At 39.2% G+C, this 27137-nt stretch overlaps 1 protein-coding gene across 3 annotated transcripts in view; it reads left to right on the forward strand.

Annotated features, from left to right (window-relative positions):
* pcdh15a (protocadherin-related 15a) overlaps window positions 1–27137 on the forward strand; it is a 212625-nt gene that overhangs the window by 105566 nt on the left and 79922 nt on the right. For all 3 annotated transcript variants that reach the window (XM_051376201.1, XM_051376212.1, XM_051376221.1), the window contains exons 8-18: window positions 300–419; window positions 546–656; window positions 3746–3916; window positions 7215–7323; window positions 7478–7590; window positions 11777–11983; window positions 14206–14340; window positions 19744–19893; window positions 21486–21679; window positions 22801–22933; window positions 23186–23265. In XM_051376201.1, coding sequence (XP_051232161.1) covers window positions 300–419; window positions 546–656; window positions 3746–3916; window positions 7215–7323; window positions 7478–7590; window positions 11777–11983; window positions 14206–14340; window positions 19744–19893; window positions 21486–21679; window positions 22801–22933; window positions 23186–23265 — 1523 coding nt within the window. The remainder of the gene's footprint in view (window positions 1–299; window positions 420–545; window positions 657–3745; window positions 3917–7214; window positions 7324–7477; window positions 7591–11776; window positions 11984–14205; window positions 14341–19743; window positions 19894–21485; window positions 21680–22800; window positions 22934–23185; window positions 23266–27137) is intronic.

The raw sequence follows: 27137 nt of genomic DNA on the forward strand, positions 1-27137 counted from the left end.
TGAACAAGCTCCCCTGCCCGCTGCCTGGTCCTGTGGACTTTGCTGAGGGCTCTGGGGAACAGCAATGGTTCCCATACTTACTTTTTGTTATTCTGTCAGCAGTGTGCATAAGCCTTTAGACTGCTGCTGACTGCAACATTTCCCCTTTTTGATATTTTTTTTCTTTTTGTATACTAATGGGGTGGAGTGGCAATAGTAATAGCTATATGTATGAGCTCTCTGCTGTAAGTAGACATACTCACAGGGGGCTGTTTGAGCTGTTGACTTTTCTTTTTTCCTACTCCCATATTTTCCTCTAGCTCACACCAGTTGGAACGACCATTTTCACTGGCTTCTCAGGAAATAATGGCGCTACGGACATTGATGATGGACCAAATGGACATATAGAATACAGCATCCTTTACAACCCCAATGACCCGGTATATGGACAAGTCACGCCATGATAAACACCCTCTACACCATTGTAAATTTCTTCAACAATCATGATTTTTTGCTTACATTCACCTTTCTTTATGTCTTATCATATCGATTCATATCTTTTTCAGGCCTCTAACAGAACAGTGAGTGTCGCAAACACCCTTTCAGGACACATTACTCTGGCGGAGAGACTAAACTATGAGGAAAGAACTCGCTACCTGGTTTTGGTCCAAGCCAATGTAAGTAAGCTAATCTGAACAATCACCATTGATCGTAAATGTGTAAGACCATAAAGGCTCAATGTACTGATTTATACTATAAACAGTTTATAAATACAACCTGATTTGTACATTTTGCTGGAGGTTGTCTACCTCACACCTGTGAGGATAAAGAAACTCTTAATGCCACTAAACCAAGGATGATTCTTTGTATTCAGTAGCAGCTGCAAATTCCCATGTGTAGTGTGGAATTAGAACATTCAAGGACCTGTTTTTTTTCTTGACCTCAGAGAGGGTTCCCACCATAATTTAGATCTTTCAGTCATTTTAGGGAATTGATGTTTTGAATATGTTGCCAATAGTTTGCTGCTTGGATGTGTTCTAGTCCTTACATTGCATCATTTCTATTCCTGATAGTAGTTTTACGTCAAAGTTTGGTGGATTCTTTTTTCAGAGATGTCATCATTGTTTGTCAAACCATCCTTTTCATTTTCAGTTTTACTGGCTGTGCCTGTATATGCAACTGCTCCTTCAAACTTGCTACATTTTTGTTTTAATCAATATTTTTTGCAACTTTATTGCTGAAAACATAACTTGATTTAATTTTTAGTGGCTGATCCAAAATTGTTAAAATCAACTGGATCAGGAGAATTTGACTATGGCAATGGTTGCGCATGCAGATGCTGCCTTGGATAGGCTAATTCCTCTGGGGTTTTCTAAATCTGTTTTCGGCTTTATTGCTGAATCAGAAAAATAAGGGTGGGGTTTGGATTAAATAGTAGCAGGACTTGTGACGACCAGCCCACCATGGCGGGTGCTGTCTATCCAGGAAGAGAGAGAAGAGAGCAGGATAGGAGACATGCTGGCCCAGTCTGGACTTAAGGCTGCTCCTGGCTAATGTCCGGTTTGGATGAAATGGGGGTAGAATGTAGGAACTGCAAACTTTTATTTTGTTGTACAACCTTGTGCTGTAAATGATTACATTGATTTCCTTGTTTTCTTGAAAAGAGGGATGCTTAAAATGTAATTAGAGATTTCTCAGTTGACAGTGTAAGGACATTGCATAAACACAGTTAACTAATTTAAGAGAATGCTAAGAGATTGCTCACAGTCAGCAATATTGAGAGGCCTCAACCCTCCAGTTTTTCATTTCTATTATTTTCTATCTTTTTTTCATTAAAAGTGATTGAAGATGTCTATGAGACGTTCCGAGATAACTGTCTGTATATACTAGAGAAGCTTTGCATATCAGAGTTGTTTTAATTATGGATTTTACTTGAGGGAAGGCATTTTCCTTCACACTCTCGTAAGGCAACATGACCGAGAAAATATTGTAACACAAGTAATTGAGTATGAAATAATGAAGGTGATTTTTTGTTCCTTCTCCGGCCCTTACCATTAGCCATTAGGCAGTAAATGTCTGTTGACCAAGGGCCGCCACAAAGCCACTGGCCAAGAATATAATTTTAATTAGAGAAACTCCCAGGCTGGGATCTAATAGTTTCCCATTCCTGTATGATCAGTACTGGAAGCCTTATTGTTTGAAAGTTGAGAGTCTCAGTTACAAACCATTATCATGCTTCATATCATTGTAATTCACTGATCACTGATTACATATTCACCCACCCTAACAAGCAGTCAGATCTTATTTTCTATACTATAAACTGGAAGAGGTGGAGTACTGGAGGACAGATATCATTTAGCAGTCAGTCTACTTCCTGTTCACTCCATTTCCTGCATGAGGGAGCAAAAGACTCAACCCTTTAGCCTGGTAAGAGGTCCTCCAGGGAGATTTCATTTTCTCCAGCAAGAGTATGTCAGAGTAGAGAAAGAAAGAAGACATGGTATTTACTAGAACTCTGCGCCGCTTGTGTCAAGAGTTCAATTACACTGACAACGCAAAATCTTTGAAGTGCTGTGCTGCTCGCTTCTCAGGATACCCCTCTGCCTAGCAACAGTACCACAAGGGTGAATCTTTAAGGATAACTGCTGTAAAGATGTCTTTTATTGCCAAGAATCATTTTCTTAAGAGGAAAAGGATGAGTATTGCTGTACCATCTGGATTGAAGTAGTCTGATATTGGACATTCTGATGACTCATAACATCCCTTCCATTCAAATGGTCAAGTGGCAGACTTTTTACCTGAGTACTAGTTGAAAAACTCAAAGATATGATTTTATTATGCAGCAAAACAAAACAGGTAACTTAATCAACAACATGCTTGTAAAAGACCAGTTTGTAGGATTTAGTGGCTTCTAGCGTTGAAGTTTCAGATTGCTGTGTTTGACGACCTGGGAATGAGAATTGGCTGTGTGTTTAGGCTAAGATATGGTGGCTGGAAAACTAGCAAAAAAGGCAAAAGGCCCTATCTAGAGAAAGTGGTTGGTTTGTCCATTCTGGGCTACTGTAATAACATGGCAGTTTAACACGGTGGACTCCATGGAAGGCAACCTGCAGCGTCTATAGATAAAAAGATCTTATTCTAAGGTAATGTAAACACAACAATTCCTATATTCAGATGATTATACACTAATGAAAACATACCTCTGAATATTATATTCTATTTCTAATAATAGATAAAGTTCTAAATGTTATACACTGGACCTTAAAAATATACAGTAATAAGCAAAATAATTTGGATGTTTATATGCTCCTATACAATCTACTTTTGAATTGTGTATTTTCTATCTTTATGATATAAATAAGTTTTCCCTATTCATTAAGATATCAAATGTGTTATTTAGCAGTGGTTATGGTCTGTTTCCTTAGCTAACCTGGTATTGAAGCAGTGTATTAATTTTTTTTTTTGTTGCTTTATTTGCTGTAGAAGGTATTTAAATACTGTTCTACTTAAAGCATAAGAAAATGTGTTGGAGTACGCTTTCCCCTCAGCCAAACAAATGAAGAATAAAAACAGAATTAAGGCATGACCGTGAGCTTCCATAATGGCCACCACTGTAATATATGCTGAAGAACAGCTACAGAGATATGTCATGGTTTTAACATGTTCTATTGATTTTAGCTCCAGCAGCGTGCAGCCCCAGTGCAAAAAGCAACAAATCGTCTGGGTGTTTGAAGGTTGAAACTGAAAGCCTTTGTTCATCTTCCAGGACCGTGCTCCATACCCCCCCAACAGGCGAACGGCTACCACAACTCTGACTGTGGACGTTCTGGATGGAGACGACCTGGGCCCCATGTTCCTGCCTTGTGTTTTGGTGAACAACACCCGTGACTGCAATCCCCTCACCTACCGTGTTGCTATCCCTGAATTCACTGAACCGGTAAGAACCAGGCAGACAGGCAAGTGTGAACACACTGCTGTTCCACAAGGTCATTTTAACAGCTTTCCTCCTGTTAATAATATGTGCATATTTGTATTGTCATGCATGCATGTTGTGTTTTTATCTGCTGTCCTGCGTGTGCATGGACGGTCATATTATTCAGATTTGTGATCCATTTATGCTGCATGTGTACATTCCTACTAAATGTTAAACTATGCCACACCTGTTAAATAGCATAATTGTCCGCTTACACTTTGCTTTTGCCTCCACACCTGGAGGCAGACTAAGCTTTGCTGTTTTGTCTCAGCATGGTAATTCCAGGGGCATTTTCTGGTCTGTTGGACCAGCAATTAGAGCTGAAGGCTGAGTTGACCTGGGATGACAGCTAAACACCACTGGAGTTCATAAAAGCAAGAAAAATACAGAGAGAGATGTGGCAGCTAAGATAAAGAGTCTGAGGTGGAGAGAACAAGTGGTGCAGCAGTAGAAATTGAATATAAAAGGTTTAACCATGTGTTAATCTATGTCTGTCTGTCTATCGATCTATCTATCGATCTATCTATTACCTGTGTATTCTAAGGTCATTAGAATGGACTGAACTCAAGTGAACTGTGCTGAAATACATTGGACAATCTCAACTCAAGGTCCATTTAGTTCTGCTCTGGAACATCAATTGGCAAAACAATCTTCACTCAAGGTCTACTGACTTGTTTGTTACGGAGGTTTCAACTTGATAACACAGCCCTCATCAGCAGTCTAGACTAGACTAGGATAGAACTGTACTGAATTGAATTGGATTGGAGTAGTCTGGATTGGATTGGATTGGATTTAATGGACTGGACTGGACTGGACTGGATGGGGGTTGGGATTGTGGCATCCTCAAGGCACGAGGGTTTGAATCTTAGCAACTTCTTTCTGTGTGGTGATTGTATGTTTTCCATGTCATTACATAGGTGTTCCCATAATCGGAAAACACAGTACAAGAGGTGTGAATTATAAACTCTTATATGTTGGAGACCTGCCAGTATAATTATTTTCACACTTCACACTCACTGTTATGAGGTATATGTGGTTAATGTGAAACATTTCAGCTTTTCTAATAAGTGGAATTGCTTTGCAAATAAACGCCAAGTTCCTTTGTTGTTAATTGTTCGCAAACCAACTTTTATTTTCATTAGCGCCACTAACTCGAGCGTGATGAAATTGTAGGGTACCTTGCGAATACTGCTCTGATGTAGTATTGGGAAAAGGCTGCATGTGTACTGTGTTGACATGTGACATGGGAGTCGAACTGAATTGAATTAAACTGAACTGAGACAGAGAGAGAGATTAGATAACAGAGAAGCTGGTAATAATGACACAATAAGGACACAATGGTAGCTATATATATTGAGAAAATATAAAAGTTATAGATTGATGCATGTACATTTTAAACATGTACTGCATGTGCATATCTGTAGCTGTGGTTCAGGGGGAGCTGCCATAGTGAGTTGTTTGTCCAGACTTTCCATTTAGAGTTTGCCCATGTAATGTATAATTTATGATAAAAGGTTTGCAGACTGCTAAGTATGCAGGACCTGAGAGCACCGGCTACACAAACCAAAGCTTTTTCATTAGTGTGAGAAAATGTTGGCCTTTCTCCCCTTCTTCCCACTACTCACTCTCTAAACACTGCATGGTTTCATCCTCCCATGGCCCCAAGACAATGTTTGGTGTTACAGACTTGTTACATTTACCTTTACTGTGTGTATACGCTTACATTACTCTCAATAGAATGTCTGTTTCATACATTTCTGGTGTATTAAGTGTTTCATAACATTAACCTCCTATTCCCCTCCTTTTACATTCCTAAAACAGTTTCCAATTTAATTTCACAACAGTTCTTATTTAGGAATGGCCTACATTAGCATTTGCAATTTTCAGTCAGTTTTTTGCTGGTCTCTGATTTTTCTCCATTCTGCAGTGTAACCATTATGCTAACATATCTGTCCACGGGGAGATTTGTCTTCTCATAATTGATGAGTGTATTGTAATTAATCACAATGGCTAGACAGGCATTATTAAGTTGATCTGTATTTATTTTTTTGCCCTGGGGGGATATAATGTGGGCTCTGGAGTCCCCGGGATAATGACTGCTGGAGGAGGGTATTATAGCTAATCATCATTGTGCAGAGCTAGGGGGATTTGATTTAGCGCACCTCCAGACATTGTAAAAGCGAGAGGGCTGGGTAGGGAGGGGTGTAAGGATTACTCCAGAGCTCCAGAGATATAAATATACCCCCTCAGGGAGGGATTCTTCCTGCCAGAGAGCTGTTAGCCATGTGACTGTCTACGCTAAGGAAGTTTAGCATAGGCTTCTTAGCATGCTTACACATACAGTATGAGCCATATGGAGGCATTTTGCATGAGGAGACATATTCATAAATGTGATGTGCTAAACATATTCCCACTTAGCCATATGTTGATGCAAAAGTGTAGAGGTAGAGCTGGGTAATTAGTGCTGATGGTGTCTGAGTATGCATGAGCAGGAAAAGTAGCCTACAGCACCACAAACAGATTATTAATGGTTAAACTCCATCAGGCATATTTAGAAGCATGCTCATGAGAAACAGATTTAATAGCACTGGCTTATTAATTAGACACTCTAGTAATTGGCCAGTGTGCTATGGATTATGACTGCTAAGGCACTGGCCTGCATCACGAATTTGCTTGTTGAATCAGAAATATTTCATTTATTTGTTTATTTTTGGTTTTATTCCATGTTGGCAGCATTTTTAAATAAACCACAATGTGTAAGACCTTTTCCTGAAAGTGTACCTGCTAGCACAATGTGGTGAAAAGACATAGGAACAAACATTATTCAGAGGAATACAGTATCAGCAGGTGGTAGGAGGTAGGTCAAGCTTCAAAAATGGCCAATCACAGCAGCTCCTTTCATTCCCTTAAAAGCAGATAACAGCAGATTACTGGGTCAGGAAGACCAGGGCGCCTCCTCTATAGAGAGTACTGTTTTTATCTGGAGGAGTTACATGTAATATACAACACATGACATAAGATTATACAGCAGTCAAAATATGAATATATTACACACAACATTTTCCAGGGAGGATGATATCTAGCATAAGTTTTCTTTTAATAAGACTGTAATTCCTGTCTCTGCATAATGAGGCACTCAGAGTTATTTTAGGAGACAATAGCTGTGCAACTTTAGGCTACAACTACACAGTCAAGAGAACATAAATGGATTTGCATTTGATTGTCTTGCTGTGTTGACTAACTCCCCCACCCCTTGTTGCAGAGCAAACTGAACCCACTGAATGTGACCCCTCCAATCCGGGCCGTGGACATGGACAGAAACATACAGCCGCCATCAGACAGGCCTGGCATTCTTTACTACATCCTGGTTGGTAGGTTCTTCACGTATCTTCATTGATTTGACACATTTTATGTTCTTTGACTCGGTCGGTATGCCATGACTTCTGATTGTTCATTCTGGTCTGTTCGTGATGGTATCGTAAAGTGTACTCAAACCAAATCTGAGAATTCTATTCTTTATTGCAGGTCATCCAGTCACATACTCAGAGTATTTCACCCTGAACAGAACCACTGCAGAGCTGCGTGTTCTGCAGCCTATCAGCAGGGACTTGTATCAAAGGTTCACGCTCATCCTCAAGGTAAACAACAGCATTCAGTTTGACTTACTCACTCCTTTCTTGTTGCATTATCAGAACCAGTGCTAGTTTAATTTTTTTTTAAAGATTACAGGATGTCATCAGTACTGATTGCAAGATTTACAAAAATTACACGAAACTAAAATCAAACAATAATCTAGTTGTGCTGTTAACTCACAGATGTGCAAAATCCTGTAAGGCTACCAAACAGCAAAACATGCATGAATTACAAATGTCCAAAAACCTTTCCTGGGGTTGTAGTGTACAGTCATAAAAAAAACTGGAAAAGTCATATTCATATAAAGTCATATATCAAATTGCATTTTCCTGGCCTGGAAGTTTTTGTAAAACAATTTCAGAAATATTTTAATGCAATTCAGTAAATATCAGTTTTAAATATGACATGTGTGAAATCACTCAATTTTGGAGCAGACGAGTGATCCACTTTTAACCTACACTCACAGTAGGGTAGTAGTACATTGTCTGACCTGGAGTGACTCTGAGACGATTGACCGGATTTATCGTGTCCACTGTGGGTCAGTTGTGAACCAAAAGAGTGAGAAGCAGTGAGATTTTAAATAACCTGTGCTTCAGCAGACAGATATTGATATGTTTTAGTCCTTGTTTCTAGCTTTTGGGTTTCAGTTATTGTGTTATGAAATTAGATCTCTCTATCTCGCTTTATCTCACCTTTCTTGCTTCACACAGACATTTTATATTATTTAAGGAGATCCCTGTACAATAGCTTATCAATACCCTAGTGAAAACATCGTCGTTCAATTCCTATGAAACTTTTTTCCACTATCAGTGTTGTGAACTGCCTTGAATAAGAACAAGGTACAACAACTGTGGCTAGATAATTATCACATATAATGTCTAAATATTACATCAAACATAAATAGATTAAGACATTTATATACATTTTTAAGTGGATATCTGCACAAGGTAAGCCCAATCAGTTCAGCAAAAATAATGGAGGCACACACACCTGCTCTGCTCAAGTGTGCAGACCATTCTGATATAATAGCAGACCGCCTGCTGTGAGCGCCGGTACCTCTCAAACTCATAGTTGTTGGTTTTATGCTGTTTGCAAAACAACTACCACTCCTCACAGCGAGTAGACCCACTACAGCCTGTCATCCAACACTCTACAATGTCAGATGCTGTATCTAAAAACTAAGCAACAAGAACAGATAATACTGTACAGGGCTTCCCAGGGCTTACGCTGTTTTTATGCTGATAAGATGATACTGAATTATCACCAATTCCTTCTTTACACAAATGGATACAGCATAATATGCTATTGTCATTACCAAAGTTGGTAGAATGGTAGAATATTGATTATCCTGCTGCTTCTGCATTTTATCATTTTAGTTCAACATCTCAATTCTGTAATGGTATTTTTTATGTACTTGTGTTACATTAAGTTTAACTCATATCTCTATAACTTAAGCATGCACCCTTACCCGCTCCACCTAGATAACCTCAGTCCTGAAGACCATTAACCTTATCTTTTGCTGCTTCGGAGATGGGGATGAAAAAGATGTTATGATTTATGGACTTAGCAGGAGGATGGGCTGCTGCGCCCTCATGAATCCTAATTTCGAGCAGAGTCAGGGATTGCCTCAATGCTGCTGGTGCAGAGCAGCAGTGCAGATGAACTTTCCATCCACCCATCACTAACCTCTAGACACCTCAGAGCACTGCGTGACCTGCTGTTTACCATGATAGCTGGAGAGCAAAGAGATGAGAGGGAGAGCTGATTTCCAGGTGAGGAAGGAAGCAAGGGTAGATTGATCATATTAGAGGCATTTTGCATGTCTTCGGGTGGATGGTGCATAGCTAGAGGAAGGGAGACAGTTCAAAGGGGAAGCAGGAAAAGACCAACATAGATAGAGAGATGTGTGTGGAGGATGGTAGGGGCCTTATCTACCTTAGTCATAGAGAGGGGGAGAAACCATTGCTCAAGGGGCTGGAATGTGAGAATTAGACTTTGGTATCTTGAGAGTGCTCTGATGCAGCACAGTATGTGGTGTACATAGCTAATGCTTTGGATGGTAAAGGGCTGATGTTGGAATGATCTGCAGCATCACAAGCATATTTTAGTTAAAACACATCTGTTGTACTTCAAAAGTCATGATTGATCCTGATGGAGCCATATCTACCAAGATGACTAGGATGAAATTAAGTGACAAAGGCGGATGGAGATGGAGAGAAAATGTCTGGTTAAATGAAAAAAAAGAAAGCATAGAGATACAGTATGACACTTTAAGGATGATGGAGTCAGGATGGGAGAATCATGACTGAGAGATAAACAGTGACTTTCGGTTGCATTGAATCTCCTGCAGGCCTGTGTGTTGTAGCAGTGGAGCGTAGGTCATTTAGCACTGCCTCCCAGAAATAGGGACACGACTAAAGAGCTAAATCGCCAGGGAACACTGTAATCCTACTCCCCATCTTTTCTCTGTCTTTGGCAAAAATGTGTGTGTGAATGGTGAGAAAAAGAGACAACACCGAGGCACACACACTTAGTCTGTCAATGGCAGCACTTTTCCCTCAGGTGTTTGTGCGAGCAGATTACATCTTTTGGGTCAGCGGAGTGTGGGTGTTCTTTATTATCACTCAGATAAGGGAAAAAGGTAGACGATTTTCGGGAAAGATAGTCTAGCATAACATTGCGATGGCAATAAAAACAGGTGTGAACTTGAACTGGAGTGAAACTCAAATGGATGTGCGAAAAACTGCAAAATTGTCTTCAGCGGGCGTCTGCAATCGTAAGGTATACACACCAGACAATAAACAAGAAATTACAGAGTTTTGTGGCCCCTGCACTTTGCCATTTAGCAAAACTATATTCTTCTGTTACAATCGGCACTCTACAACTCAAGCCCAGTGAAATTGAGCTAATGTGCAGAATTAGTTCCAGGTCATGGCTTAAACTGATGTCGTCTCACTCCCCCTCTCCATCTGTATTTTCAAAGCCTTAATGTTTCTGAAGCATCCCAGTGTGGGAGCCAACAGTGACATATGTGCTTAGGAGGGGGAAGATTGCAGTGACAGCCTGACCAGACCATGTTCATTTGGTCTGGTCTCACTGGGCTGGTGTCAGATGCAACTTGGTATTGATATATATAAAAGTATAGCTTCTTAAGGCTTTATACTGGTTTGAAGAACACACATTTTGATTTATGGTAATGTATTATGTTACTGAAGCTGTCACCCACCAACTGTGTCAGCTGTCAACATTTCATTGAGTCAACATTTCTGGGGATTCAGTTGCACTGCATGTTTTAGTGAATTTTAATATTTTATAGAATGTCTAATAGTTTATTAAGAAAGTCTATTGATTTCATATAGTAGGAATGGGATTTTTGGGGAATTGCTGACTTTACCAAGAACTATTACCCAATTCAGGTATTTTTCACTTTACTATTTATCCCATATTGCTGTCTTTAGGAGACTTTCAAAATGACATTTAAATGAGTTGTGTCCTATGACTGGATGCTGCATGTCTGTTTTTGGAGAAGGATATCAACATGCTGTGTAGGAAGAGGTGTTAGCTGGCATTTTATCATATCAGACAGTTCCACGGTTCATTTGAGCTTTCAGGCAAAACTGAGACACAGAAGCGCACGGAATTCAATTCAGTCAAGTTTGCACAACCAGCAATGGAGACAGACCGAACCGGAAACAAGTGCTAGTACACTTATTTACTAGTCAGTTGGTTTATATTTGCACCAACTTAGCCAGTAATATTTCCAATGAGTCCAACATTGGTCACTCGCTTTACGAAATAGCAAGAGCCACTAATTACTGTCTCTCCCCTACAAATGATGGTATTTGCATTAAGTGCCCTGGTAATTACTAAGGCCTAATCCTAAATGGACTCCTGATTAAATTTAGTCAATGTAGCTTTTTGTAATTGAAATGACACTCAGAGAAATTACTCCTTTCTGTCCCTGTGCTTGCATAAGAGTTGGGGCAGCATAATTCTTGCCTGTGTTATTCTCATCATCCAACTCATTATTACTTCTTAATAAATTTCCAGCAGACTGGTTTTCAGACTTTTTTAAAACCTTGTTGATATTTGACACACTGACTCTCTCTCGCTCTCTCTCTCTCTCGCTCTCTCTCTCTCTCCCCCCCTCTCTTTCTCTCTCATGATATTTTGTCTTTCATTTTTTTTCAGGCTGAGCAGGACAACGGTCACCCGCTCCCAGCATATGCTGACCTCATTATCGAGATCCTGGATGAGAACAACCAGGCACCATATTTCCAGTTTGCCACCTATCAGGGCTACGTGAGTGAGTCCTCCCCAGTGGGTACAACTATCTCAGTCAGCGCCAACCTTACTGCCCCCCTGGGAATCATCGCTTTGGATAATGACATTGAGGAGGTAGAAAGAAAGCACCTTCATCAGCCCATGCTCACTATTGTCTACACTTTACACATGTCCACTCATGCATATGTGCATACAAACACAAAGCGCTTGTAGTGCAATGAGTAAATATTGATTAAAGGTCCACGTTCACGTGTTTGTGTTGTGTACCACAAAAGTACCATGTTCATGAATCATTTTCCTGCTGTATTTGTTTCCTTGTTGTAGCTGGCTCCCGGTGATACACCTGTAGGTAAAGGGGCTGCTTGTATTTGTAGTGACACATACACACACACTCTCACACACACACATAGTGTAACATAGGGATGTCCCGACTCCATTGTTGGCTCCTATCACCAATTGCCAAGTCCTTTTAATATTGAGTGTCTTCTGTTACAGAGATTAATCCAATATTTATGTTTTCCTGCATAATACAGCTGCACTGAGCACAATAGCTTAAAGTAGTCCTACATTTATATCAGTAAAGCCAATTCAATTAAGGGGTTTGACTGCTTAACAACTCTGCAATAAACCTGCATCACAGCTTTAATTGGTTTCTTACAATATTTTGTATAGCAGTGAGGAAAGAGTAGTGTCAGTGTGGAGCTGTTGAAGCAGGAAAAGTTTGAACAGAATTTAACAAAATGCTGAAGATTAAAACCATGTGTTTTGTTTTCTTTGTCTGGTGTATCTGAAAAGTACTCTGTTTGCTCACTGTGGCACAATGTCAGAGTGGATATCATGAATTAAAACTAATGTTTATTTGCCCGCTATGCTACGCATCGGAAAGTGGTTTCAGTGTTTTGTACATATTGAAATTGGGCGGTTTTGACACCTGCCATACCTGGAGAGCAATAAACAAATGGTCAGAATCAGATAGGCTTTATGTAGTCAATGCTGATCCATTAAAAAAAAGTGTTGATCAGCTTGATCCCTACTCTGCAAATTGACTCTGGACATCCCTACTGTTAATTCATGCATCACTTAAAAAAAAGTTTTAAAAAGAATAAAGTGAGAGCACTCATCACTGCTGGAGACATCCTAAACATGCAATTATGAACTTTGTAACTCTATTTGAGAGAAAATAAAATTGTGAGGTTTCTGCTGTGTTAACAACAGCAGAAATTGTTTTCTGTTTTATAAATGCTGAATACTAAACAGGTCTCTGGTAGTGATCTAGTAGCTGTGCACTGACTTTTATATCCTTATGGGAGTGTGTGTTTTGGGTGGTTGTTGGGAGTGTTTTGCTGTGCTGTGTTCTCTTTCTTTATATGCAGGTGGATGTTTTTGCTGTGGTTTCTGCAGTTGCTTTGGTCAAAACTTGCAATTATTAAAATATGCAATTATTCTTTTTGATATAAGCTTTGCTCTCTCAAAATAATTTATTTTATCAGTTGATTCTTGTGTGTACTCAGATGAAGGAGGTGTTTTGATATATCTGTTTGATTAATTAACAAACTACATGATTGCGTGGGTGCATGTTTCCCTCGTGTTTGCACTGTGGAGAACACTTTCCATACCCTAACTCCACTGAGAGATCTATATTTAAATGGGTGGAAACATACCGGCACACACACAGCCAAAGCAAATGACTGCTACCTTTTGTTCATCTTTCAAAATATCCCTTTACTCAGTCTTTGGAGAAGATTAACAAATCAAAGTGGAAACAGAGATAACAAAATCAATAAGCCACCCAGTCCTAATGTTTACCAAACTCGCTTAAGAGGACTTATTGATGGACGTGAATCGAAGCCGACTCGCAGCAGTGGACCACAGTGGACTCCGGCTTTATTTGTTAAAAGTCTAACCACAGCAGTGATGACACATCTTTGGTAAATGGCTCTTCTAAAAAAAATATTTTTCAAGCTTAATTAGCATTTGGACACCCCAAACAGAAGCTGTAAAACTCATATGTTTTAACGACTACATAATGCGGTCAATATTTTTTCCCTAAAAAGGAACAGGGGCAATAATGGGTTTATGTTGTTTTAGCAGAAGTAATTTCCTCTCCTTATTGATACATTCATGTCAAAAAGACATTGGTTTCTGCTTCTTCTTCATTGTTTTCTGAAGAAAGATGAGAGACCTGCCAGCTGATTTCTTTTTCAACTCTTTGGCAGATCAAAATGTACTGTTTGATAGGTTTTCTCAGCCCTACAGCTGCGGCCTTGGAAAACAGTGATGAAACACTCATGTCGCCATGGTAACATGTTTCTTTTTGTATATCTTTCTGTTGGAAGACGAAAGACCCCATGGTGAAGATTACCCTGGATGACTACACTACGATCTTCAGCCTGACCCCAACTGGGATAATACGCTACCTGACGCTCCTCAAACCTGTGGATCGGGAGAAGCAGATGGCTTATACTTTCACGGTAGGCCTCAGACCTCAGTGTAGCTATCTGCAAGACAGCACTGAAGCCTTGTGACCTACATCTCCTATTCTGTGTATATTAATAGAAGTCACAGGTTAGCTTTATATCAAGAGGCCCTTGCAGATACAAAGCTGACCTGACACTTTTAGAGCACTATGACCTTTATCAGTGGTCAAATAGCAGTGAAGTAAAACAGCCTGTTCACTTGAATTTACCAATTTAGATCCAAATGTGAACCAAAGGCACATCAGACCTCTATAGTTGTGTATGTTCATTTGAAAAAATAGACTTAACTACTTTAAACCATATAGAGATACTGTATAGACAGTACTGTAATCTAGGAAAATGTCTATAGAGAAAGCCAAGCAAATTAAGAAACACATTCACTGATTTGATAGCAGATATACAATACGGCATGAAGAAACATTCTGCAAATACAGAACACAAAGAATTACAGAAACACTGCAAGTTATGTAGAAAACAATGAAAATATCCGGTCCACACTTAAAACTGATAGGTATTGGATATCTTGGCTATATAGAGTCTAGTGTTAGTCTCACCAGTTTTTAGTGTTTAGTTAGCTTTTCTCTATATTGCTTGTGTGGTCTGTATTTGCAGCATGTTTCTTTATATCGCTTGTGTATTGTCAAATTGATGAATGTGTTTCTTAATTGGCTTGTTTTTTATCTATTTGCTCGTGGTTCTTAAGTTGCAGGGCCTTGAGCTCTCGCAGCCACTGTACACTTCAAATACATGTCTTACTTTTAAGTCTACAGTAAAAATAAAACCTGTTTGCAAATCATTCAAACACTTACATTTTTTTGCACAAAAAAAAATTGACATTACAAAATATAACCTATTGTACATTTGATCAATTTGGTTTGACATTTAGCGGAAATGTTTATTTGCTTTCTTGCTGTGAGTTAGATAAAAAGATCAATGCAATACCTGTCGATGAATATGAAGCTATAGCCAGCAGGCTGTTACTGTAGCTTAGCTTTGTTTAAAGACAGGAAATTGATAAAAGCAGCTAGTCTGAAGGTAACAAAATCTCCCTATCACCACGTCTGAAGCTCACTAAATGTTATATCTCACTTGTGTAATCCGTACAAAAACAGAAACGAGAGCGTTATCAAGCTTCTTATCTATCCTTCAGCTAGAAAGCAAATCAACGCTTTCCCTAAATGTAAATCTATTCCTTTAAAGAGACATATAAAGGGTATATTCTGTGGGACCTCTCTAATCTCTTAATATGGATCAGATGATTCAGTCCCACTGAACTCCACAGCTACCTTCATGTTCCATTAGGATTCTGAAGTGGGTTACTCATAATCTTCATGATGTTTTATTAATCTTCTTACTGTATGGTGTTTTTAGCTGGTTTATATAAAGGTTATATGCGATTTATATAGCAGCAAACAACAATTTGCTATGTAAAGATATAGTGGAGTAATGGCGTTCTAAGCAGAGCATGAAGTCACACCCCCTCTGGGTCAAGTTTTTACCATTTTTGTCTATGGAGTCTGGTGGCAAGTGATAGCAATATAGCAGCTGTTAATCAAATGCCTCTATCTCTGTAGTGATCCTTTTCATGATGTTGTCTGTATCAACACACTTAATGTTGCTGAGTCTGTTGATGCTTAGAATAATAATCTGGGCCTGTCAGTGGCAAAAACAAGTATTTTTAGTGGACGTACTTTGACAGGCGCATTTGTCCCCAAGGATTAGCTACATGGCTTTGACTGCAGCCCTTTTAGCATTTTCTAACTGTGAATTAAGGGTTTATTTCGACCTAACCAGCGTTGGTGATTGTTGGGAATACCGTGCAAAGACTAACAAAGATGGTTTAGGTGAGTTTTTGTGTTTCTTTCCAGTTAGAAGTGTGTTTTACAATTATCTGCAAGGTAGAATAATTGGTTTTGTTAATAGAGTCTAGTCGGTCATAGTGTCAGTGAATTTCCTTAACTTTAAGTGTCAGCTTTACTGCTTTTACATTGATGTCAACAGTCTGGTAAGTAACTTGTTTCGGCTCTGCTCAGAGAGATGGTTGTATCTTGGGAAATACAGTCGCTCCTTCCATCCAGGGGGGTTTCTTCTGGATTAGAGGGAATCACTAAACCAACAGTGAGCTCTTTGGGAATGGTTCCCTGAAGAGTGCTGGAGTTTCTGAACAGGGATTATTCAGTTGACTCTAAATTCTTTAACGTTGAGTTTGGGGGGGGGGTTGCTTTCGACGTCAGGATCAGCCCCTTTTTCTGCTGTGTGTACAGGTTTTTATTTATTTACATGTCCGTTATAGATTTCTCTGTGATTTGGAAGCATATGAGGATTTTAAATGCTGGTTTTATTTCTTGGACAAGTGCTTAAAATAGCTTTTAAGCTCAGGATCCATTCTGACTGCACATTACAGTGAAAGCTGACAGTGTTCCCCTGCTTTTCAGTGGTGACTGTTCAATACATGGCATTTTTAGATTTCCGTTTCCCCCTCAGCTCTTTATAATGGTTTCTGCATTGCGTCTGCAATATCAGATGTAAAGGAGAAATTCACTTCCAGGATCATCAGCAGCATTGTTCTCACTATCTCTCTGACACATCCTCCACATCACAGAATAAAAGATGATGTTTATTGCATGGTGAATATTTTAGTTGCATTTGTTGATGTTTCCCAAGACCTGTAATACATAATATGCTTGATAGCTTCAGAGGTAGATGTATTTGTAATGATCTAACCCTTCTATACACTCTCTTGTACAAAACTCCACTTGCATATATTTAGTAAAGTATTACCCCCTTGCTGGTTGAAATGGGTCATTTCATCCTACATGAGGAATTCAGTCTCGGCCAGAGATAATACAATACTGGTTTTACCATTAACTTCAGTAAATTTTGATGATAACACCATTGAGAATTTCTAGTACCTTCATTACCATGAATATTTCAGTCTTCAGAGGGCACTGTGAACACAGTGCAATTCTACTGACTTCACTTAGGGTTGTATTTTGTTAGCCAAGAGGGAACAACTTGTTACTGGTCAAACAGATACAGAGTGCCCACTGCAGGATCAGTGAACCATGCTGTAGCTACTGCTGCCTTGGCTTACTATGCTGACATAGCTTAGTAGTAATGCGGAGAACTTTGCTGCACTACATCGCTCTTATGTTAGGAGTTCTTTTTTTAAATTATTTTATCACACTGCAGTTGACACTTACTACAAAGTCCTTTTGTTCCAGAAAGTCTTATAGACAGGTGTGTCGGAGCAAATTTCATAAACAAATTAATGGATTTTGAAACCACAAATGGGTGCATAGAATCTAAGAGACACAGATGCAGCACTACATTTAAAGTCCACTCATCTGTTAGCCTGGCATCGTCAGACTAATTCACAAATTCAAATTGGTCTGGAACCTCTCAGTTAATTTTTGATTTCCAACAGGCGCAGACCAAAATGCCTCTGGAAGGAATTGGATGTACCTACAACCAATCAGGGAGTAGCGTAGATGGTGGATTCAACAGTAACAGTTCGGCTGCAGCCATCTTGGTTAGTTATAAAAAAGGGCTAAATGGCCAAATAGGTTGCGCTCCTCAGAACAGTCATTGCATAAATCATGCCTAATAACATTTGTGATTGGCTCGACTAGACCTTGAATTGGTGAAAATCGGATGATTTTTGGCCACAATAATCATAGCATGAAAATCTGATACATACCTAACCTATACTTTAATCAGAGTTTGATCCATCTCTCACATTAGACTCAGCAATCATATTATTATATCACAAGTACATCCTGCTAGCTATTTACATGACCTAACAGGCTGTCAATTTATGATGTTTCAGTTGTCCATCTCATAAATCTGGTGGAATCAATACACTTCTATTTTAGTAATGGCTTGATTTTCATTCACACTTTACCTATCACCTGAAGTATCTTTATAAGTGACTCTTCTTCCATTTCATGGACATATCGTCAGTGATTCTGTAGTTGTGTTGTACACAGCAGGGCTGTGCCTGAATGCATCCTGTATACACAATGAGGACCGAAGCTGCTACTGACATCCTGCTTTCACAAACCAGCCTGTGTAGCTGTAAAAATCATTTAATAGAAATAAAATTGACCTCAGTTGACATCGTTTTTGTGCACTAACACTTCTCAACCAGTCATTATGTCCAAATCTTACATATGACTAATTCAGTCCATGAGTACATGAGTGAATAGAATGAGGTCAATTCTTGAGTCAAATGTTTTTCTGAAGTTGAAACGGGTTAAACTGATCTAGAAATGGTATCTTGGAGAAATCTTAATTGCTTATGTTATCAAACATTACAAGTGAATGCAAAAGCTTGCTAAAAGCTTGTTAACCTAATGTTTACTAGATAACAGTATAGAGGCTTTGGAGGTTGTGTATTTGCTTTTCTAAGATGATGTTATTTCAGAGATTGTTATTGAGAGAAATCGTGTCTTTCTGTAAATGCTAGTATCAAATCAATTTTATAATTACGCTGTGTATCCTGGGCTGGAAGGAGAGAGAGCACACAGATTCAATTTAGATAAATATCAGCCTTCAAAGATTATTATGTTTAAGTTTTGTTTCAGTTCTGACTGTTACTGTGTGTGTGAGAGAGAGGAAGAGAGCAATTAGGAGGCAGGAATGACGTTGTTTAAATCTGTTTTGTATAGCTATGTTTATGCAGAGACGTGTCAATACTTGCACATGTGTATACATATGGAGGGTCTATACATACAGCTATGATCACTCAGTAAATCCAAATCTGCTTCACCCCTTGGCTCCCACAAAAATGTCTGGCATCTCTCTCCTGGGGCTGGCTGAAGAACAAAAACACTGTTTGATAGGACAGAAAATAGCTGCTGTCGTATATGTTATCATGTGTTTCTGTACGACACCTTCGCTGCAAGTGTTTAGCTGCTACTAAAAACCCTTCCTGATGTATAGTGTACAGTATAACCAGAAGGATGTGTCATTTCAATTTCAGCATTGAGTGTACATTTTTTGGGGAAAAGCAATTTCCCCATGTTTTTCTTGCTGCTGCCACAGTTGATGTTTAGATCTCTACTCTCCTACACTTCATTTGTTGTTCTTCTCGGTCAATTTTCTTTCTCCCTTGCCAAGTAGTGGAGATCAGAGCTGCCAGGGACAAATAAACATGCAGTCCTTTAGGCAAGCTCTCTCCTCTCATCTCTGTAAAGGGTTTCCTAACATTAAAGGAATGAAAAATGAACATATACAACAGCACAGTGTAAGGGTGGTGGGAGAAGCATGTTGTCTTATCAAAGCAAAACAATATTAAAAGCATAAACTTGAATTTTACTTATTTATTTAAACAAATGTTGACTTGTTTTCCGTTTCCAAAGCCACTATACTTATTTCTTATTCTTGTGTTTACAGATGGTGGCATCAGATGGCGTCCAGCAGAGTAGCCCAGTAACTGTCAACATACTGGTCATTGATGCCAATGACAATACACCCACGTTTGCAGAGGTCTCCTACAGCGTTGAAGTCTTCACAGACATGCAGCCAGGAGAGACTGTACTACAGGTAATCAATCCAACAATTGTCCTCTTGTCTTTCTCCCTCACTTTTTGCTCTCTTGCTCTGGCATTCTGCTTTACACTTCTGTCCTTGTCTCTCACTCTCAAACATGTTCTTTTATGCTCAAAGCAAATAAACCACAACAATCCAGTGCATTGTGTTGACAGGCAAACCCCTGGAACAGTTCCCTCCGTCTCATCTGCAGTCATGACAGACAAATCGGAGAAAATGTCTTCTCCATCCTCAGTGCACAGGCCTGGGAAACCTTTAACTCAGTAGATCCGCTGCTATCATGACTGAAGTTATTTAATTGTGGTCGGCATCAGTGAACATTTTTCAATCTTTCCCATTGCATGAAAAGGATTTTAAAACAGGTTTTTTATTATTTTTATGGATTAGGAACATTGTTTACTTGATGTCATTAGTGAACTGGATTTAAAGGTTATTATCTTTTCATACACACACATATATGCATGCCAATACCAACTAAAGCAAGCATCTGTGCACAAGTGCATGACGTGAGGACATGCACAGACACATTATACATGCACGCATGGTCTTCAAAATAAATGTAACTCCATCCCCCCATTCTGCTATTAATCTATTAACATGGGGAATTCCATAATTTCATTGTCATCTTATTTGGTAGTTGGAGCATGATCTTTTCGTCTTTCAGTTCATCTGTCCTCTCAGTATAGCCACTCAAAAAAAATGTCAGACGCTGAAAAGGTCAAGTTTAATCTGTCTTAAAAACCAGCCGTTTCGCCCTCCCCAAAATGAGGCCAGGGGTCACAGAGTGTCTGGTATGACCGCTTAACCGATTTTTATAAGCCGTTTATGAGAGCCGCAGGCTCCCTGAGGATGCTGCTGCTTATTTGATGCTACAGCTTTTACTCCCAACGTCAGGAGCATGAAAAAGGAGGTCTGGGCAGCCTGGATTAAAGTTTCAAGGCCTTAAAGATATGAAACCAGCTACACCACGAGGGCTCATAATTACAAGCAGCGGGATGCCCTAAATAATTGGCTTGAAGGAAATGGTGGCTGCCTAATTCATTCGATAACAGAGTATGCAAGAAATTATCTATTTATATAGTGCTATATGTTTTTTTCTCATCTTACTTCCCAAAAAACTTTCCCCGGCAGCTGTCTTTCCACAACTCGGCGATCCATCTCATATAAATGGTAGAGGGAGTTAATTCCATCCAGTCCCAACGTTATTGATCATTAATGTCCCCAAAGTACAATCACTAGGAGTCAGGAGATTGGAGACAACAGAAAAAGTTGGTCAGCTTGCAACATCAGTAACACATACACTTCCAGCTAAATGCCAACCATTTGTTCCTATTTAATGTTAAAAACAAGGGTCATGTGTCAATTAGATGATAATATGGCAGCAAAATGAATCTACTGTAATCTGGCAACTTGACTGAAGTCATTCACAACCCCCTACTGAGAAATATTTACTGCTTGACTGGTTCAGTAAGCATGATACTGGCAGCTGTGCAGAACCCCCCCTGTAAAACTACAAAGTACAGATGAAAATATGATCATATTTGTATAATGTGTATCTGTCTATTTCTCTCCCTCTATTCTCCCAGTTAACAGCAGCAGATGCTGATGAGGGACTGAATGGTCTGGTGACCTATGAGATACTGGCTGGGGCCCAGAATGACTTTGTCATTAGTAATCGCACTGGACGCATCACAGTGGCGCCTGGTGTCACTTTAACCGTGGGACGATCTTATGCACTGACTGTCAAGGCATCTGACAATGCACCAGAGATCCAGAGAAGGTACTGCACAATGACCTTGCGTGCTAGATGTCTTTTTAGGTGTGATTTCATTCTTAGATTGAAAGCTTTGTTATTTTAATGCGATTGATGTGATGTGCTTTTCATTACTGTTTTATAAAGAACAGATGTGTTTCTTAGTTGTTTTAAGACTTTCCCATATGCAGTCAGTTTAATTTTTGTGTCTTCTCAGAGTTGTAGGGGAGCACAAGCATGCGTTGTTTTACAAGTCTTGTTTAATTCAATATGTGCTCATAGTGATTCACAGGTTAGTTTCTGAATAGAATGGAAAGTCTGAATTATGGAGAAAGAATATTTTTGAGCTGTTACAAGCCAAAAAACAGATGGCCTTGTTCCATATAACAATGCAGAGATTCAGGTTGATATGTTTCATACATTGTCTGCTCTTTATCTTGTTAATAAAAAGAAATTAATTAACTCAGTGCAAAAGCAAAGTATATTGGCACAAAGTATCAAAAGGTTGGAGTTGCAGTGAAATAAAATAACCACTTTGATTTCACAGAGTAAAAGTAAGACTGGCAGTGCCACATTTCAATGACCCAGGATTAAAAGAAGCTACAGCAGACTACAGCTTGACATAATGACACAATGTACTATGCAAAATGTTTTTTGCGCTCCACGTCAGATCATCTACAAGTACATTTGTACATGTGCATTTATAGCAGTTCACCAAAAGATTTCTCACATAATGAATGAATAAATAATGAACACAGTCACTTCCATTTTTGTGTGTGCTGCTGTGAACAACTGAGGACAAGCAAGCAGATTTTTCGTTCATGATCAAATCATGAACGAAAGGCTTGCATTGTGTTTGTATAAAGAAACATTCATGATACCATTGTGAATCAGGTAAAGATCCTACTTAAAAGAAATTAAACTAAAATTCATATTATCCATTACAGTTTTACATAATGACATAACAACACAGGAGTAATTAAAAACGAGTCAAATAAATGAGATGATAAAATAAGATAGCTCTAATTTGGGATTATATATTATTATAATCTTTTTCACTATAGGCTAGGTACTTCAGTATGTATTAACAAGTTGTCACAGTGAAACCGATGCCGTCAGTGGGCTGAGCGTGCTTTTTATTCTTCCAGGAGCTCCATCACTACAGTGTACATTGAGGTTTTGCCACCCAACAACCAGAGTCCCCCACGGTTCCCTCTCCTCACCTATGGCCTGGAAATCAGTGAAGCCATGAGGATAGGAGCTATTCTGCTCAATCTGCAGGTGAGTCACTGTCAGTATACTACAGTTTTTAAGCTGATTATATTTTAAATACATTGTTACAGTGTATTGTAGTTTTGGGCAAACAAAATCAACTTTTTTCCCTCCTCTCTCATGTTTCACTCTCCAGCAAGCAGTATTCTCACTTCCACTCTAGTCCAACATCCATGTTGCTCAACTGTCATATCTCATAACCTTCACCTTTAATGGTTCAATATAATCTTCAAGAGTCTGCTTTTCTTTTCCTTCTCCCAGGCCATAGACAGAGAAAACGACCCGATCACGTACCGCATTGTGAGTGGGGATTCCCAGAAGGTCTTCAACCTCTCCGAAACGTAAGCCCAGATATTTTTCATTTTTTAGCTACAGGCTACAGACATGCTATAAGGTATTCCCACCACAGCCTACTTGAGATGGAACACGTATATGGATGGGAGGAACGGGTAGTAAATTATTGATTGACAGCATTTTGCTCTTCAGCTCCTTTGACAAAATGATTTTAAAATGAAAATAGGAAAGGAAATTGTGTAGTTTGTCTTGTGTCTGCGTCGGTTTCCTCCAGGTTCTCTGGTTTTCTCGACATGCAGGTTACTGTAGGTGGACTGCAGATTGTAAATAGTTAATTAGTGTAAATGTGTGTGTCTATATTTTCTGTGCCCCAACTCTCTCCCAATGTATGTTTAATAGGATAAGCATGATGAATGGATTGATACAAATGCTTTGCGAGGTTGCAGTCCACCAAACATAACAAGCCCCTAGCAAACTATTATAGTTCTTCAAGGACACTCTTCAAACGCTGACATCTCAGTTTTAGAGTTTATTGAGGTTTTTGAGCAATAGGACGAAGCTGGCTGGTTTCAAAAGCTTTATTGAACTTACAACGGCTAGGCATGGACAAACAGTAATAATACAGTATGTTAAAACAGTGTTCTTCCCCTCACTGTGATGATATGGAAGAAGCCCTTCAAACAAATGTGTCAGCCAAGTTGTGGGGAAGAAGGAGAGAACAAGGGATGTGCAGTTGTGATGGTAGAGAGTAAATACTGACTTATTGGTTTTGGCTGATTTATTTTAGGTAATATAGTATTTTGTTTCATCCAGAAAAAACTAGTTTAAAAGCACACCTATTTACATTCACTGGCTGCTTTGGGTGGTTATTTGTGCCCATGACGCCAATGCTCTAGTCAAGTCAATTTTATTCATATAGCCCATAATTACAAGTTTGCCTCAAAGGGTTTTGCAATCTGTATAGCATATGACCCTCAATTCGGATGAGAAATAACTGCCCAGAAAAATCCTTTAATGGTAAAAAATGGAAGAAAACCTCAGGAAGAGCAGCATAGGAATGCCTCTTTCAGCTCATTGACATGCAATAGACATTATGTACATGTGTATGTTGGGCGGCTGTTGTTCAGGAGGTAGGTGTATGAATGTGTTTGAATGGCTAAATGTGACATGTTGTGTAAATTGCTTTCAGTTGGTCGGATGTACAGTCCATTTATCTTTTACATAATGGAGAATATGAATTTTGGAAAATGTCAACCAACTTCCAGGTGTAGCCTAAGATAGAATAGACTGCCTTATACCAATATATGGAACCAAGATGCAATCAATTAATATTTTTAATACATTAATTTATGAATTCATTAATTAACTGGGACTATATAAATAAATGTTTCTTAGATCAGAGGTCTACTGTTTTGCGATTGGTTACAATTTTCAAGAAGCTAATATATTGCTCAGTGGTGTGATGAAGTGATGGAAAGAAAGTTCCTTTCATATATCATCAGAATACCATTGACCTTTCTGCTGTAGCCTACTATGTAAACTGAAAGAAAACAATGGGAGATTTTTTACCAAGCCAGGGCAATTACACTCAACAAAATTATAAACGCAACACTTTTGTTTTTGCCCCCATTCATCATGAGCTGAACTCAAAGATCTAAGACTTTCTATATGTACACAAAAGGCCTATTTCTCTCAAATATTGTTCACAAATCTGTCAAAATCTGTGTTAGTGAGCACTTCTCCTTTGCCGAGATAATCCATCCACCTCACAGGTGTGGCATTTCAAGATGCTGATCAGACAGCATGGGTATTGCACAGGGTATTGCAATTGAAAATGTGCAGTTTCACTGTATTGGGGGCGTCCGGGGGGGTCCGGAAACCAGTCAGTATCTGGTGTGACCACCATTTGCCTCACACAGTGAAACACATCTCCTTCGCATAGAGTTGATCAGGTTGTTGATTGTGGCCTGTGGAATGTCGGTCCACTCCTCTTTTGCTGGACATTGGCAGGACCTGGAACACGCTGTCGTATACGCCAATCCAAAGCATCCCAAACATGCTCAATGGGTGACATGTCCGGTGAGTAGTCTGGCCATGCAAGAACTGGGATGTTTTCAGCTTCCAGGAATTGTGAACAGATCCTTGCAACATGGGGCCGTGCATTATCATGATGCAACATGAGGTGATGGTCGTGGATGAATGGCACAACAATGGGCCTCAGGATCTCGTCACGGTATCTCAAAATGCATTCAAAATGCCATCAATAAAATGCACCTGTGTTCGTTGTCCATAACACATGCCTGCCCATACCATAAACCCACCGCTATCATGGGCCACTCGATCCACAACGTTGACATCAGCAAACCGCTCACCCACACGACGCCATACACGCTGTCTGCCATCTGCCCTGTACAGTGAAAACCGGGATTTATCCGTGAAGAGAACACCTCGTGCCAGACGCCATCGAATGTGAGCATTTGCCCACTCAAGTCGGTTACGACGGCGAACTGCAGTCAGGTCGAGCCCCCGATGAGGACGACGAGCATGCAGATGAGCTTCCCTGAGACGGTTCCTGACAGTTTGTGTGGAAATTATTTGGTTATGCCAAACGATTGTTATTATTATTATTATTATTTATTTTATTTGAACAGGGACAGTGCACAATAAAACATTAACCCTGTATATAACAAGGAGAGATGCATTGCACCGGGTTTTAGCAAGTTGCTTTTTTCCACCCGTAGTCCCTGGGCAGGTAGATGGAACATACAATAAATTGAAAACAGTTACTAAATTCACCGTTGTGCAAAATTTCAATTACAAAGTTATGAATACACACATTCCCACATCATTAAAACAATTTAAAACAATTTACCCCCCTCCCGCCAACTTTTATAAATGAATATGCCCCCCCCCCATCAAATACACACACACACACACACACACACACTCACAAATGTTTACAAGTTTGCTCCAACGTTTTGTGTGACATGAAAATGTTTTAAAATCCGCAGTTGGAAGTGTGTTCCATTGATTTTTGGCAACAAAAGAAAAAGATGATTTACCAAATGAAGTCCTGCATTTAGGAATACTGCACTCTAACTGATCGGGTAGCTCTCGTTGTTTTTTCTGAGCAGAGTGTAACCATTTTTTTCAAAGGAGGAGCAGTAGCATTATGAATGATTTTAAACAGTAGGCATACATTTGTGTGCATTATTAGATTTTCAAGATTTAAAATACTATATTTGGTGAGTATATGACAGTGATGATACTGATGTGTTTTTTTGTCGTGAATCTTAAGGGCACTTTTATATAATGATTCAAGTTGTTTTAAAGGCTGTTTTACATGCCTGAGACCAACTTGTCATGCAATAGAAAAGATGTGGGAGAATCATTGCATTTTAATATGTATGTGATGCTTCAACAGTAAGAGAGTTTCTTATATGTCTGTAGTTTATGAGGTTAAATTTCAGTGTGTTACCCAGCTTTTTAACATGATGTTGCAGCAGCTGTCCGGGTGGCTGGTCTCAGACGATCTTGGAGGTGAAGAGGAAATATTTTGTGGAAATAATGATACAGAATAACACTTTAATTGATTGCTGGAGTTTGGTTCTCCTCACATGTTCTATCCTCTTTCTCTCTAGCTCCAGCCTTTCTGCTGTCTAAGAGAAGACAATATTCCTGGAGATGAAAAGGGCCCTAAATATCTTACCTTACCTCTCATAATCAACATAATCATTTGAAAAATCTAACTCTCTCAACCACTAGTAGGGAGCAAGGAGGAGGAATAAAATATTAAAGTGATCAGTGCTTTTTACCATCTCTTAAATAAGCAAGAAAATATGGAGAGAAGAGACGTGGGGAGAATGAAAATGCAGGACCCTGCCAGACACGTTTCTCACTAATTGATTAAAGCCTCTTT

Source organism: Dicentrarchus labrax, unplaced genomic scaffold (assembly GCF_905237075.1).
Source record: "Dicentrarchus labrax unplaced genomic scaffold, dlabrax2021, whole genome shotgun sequence".
Classification (NCBI taxonomy): Eukaryota; Metazoa; Chordata; class Actinopteri; family Moronidae; genus Dicentrarchus; species Dicentrarchus labrax.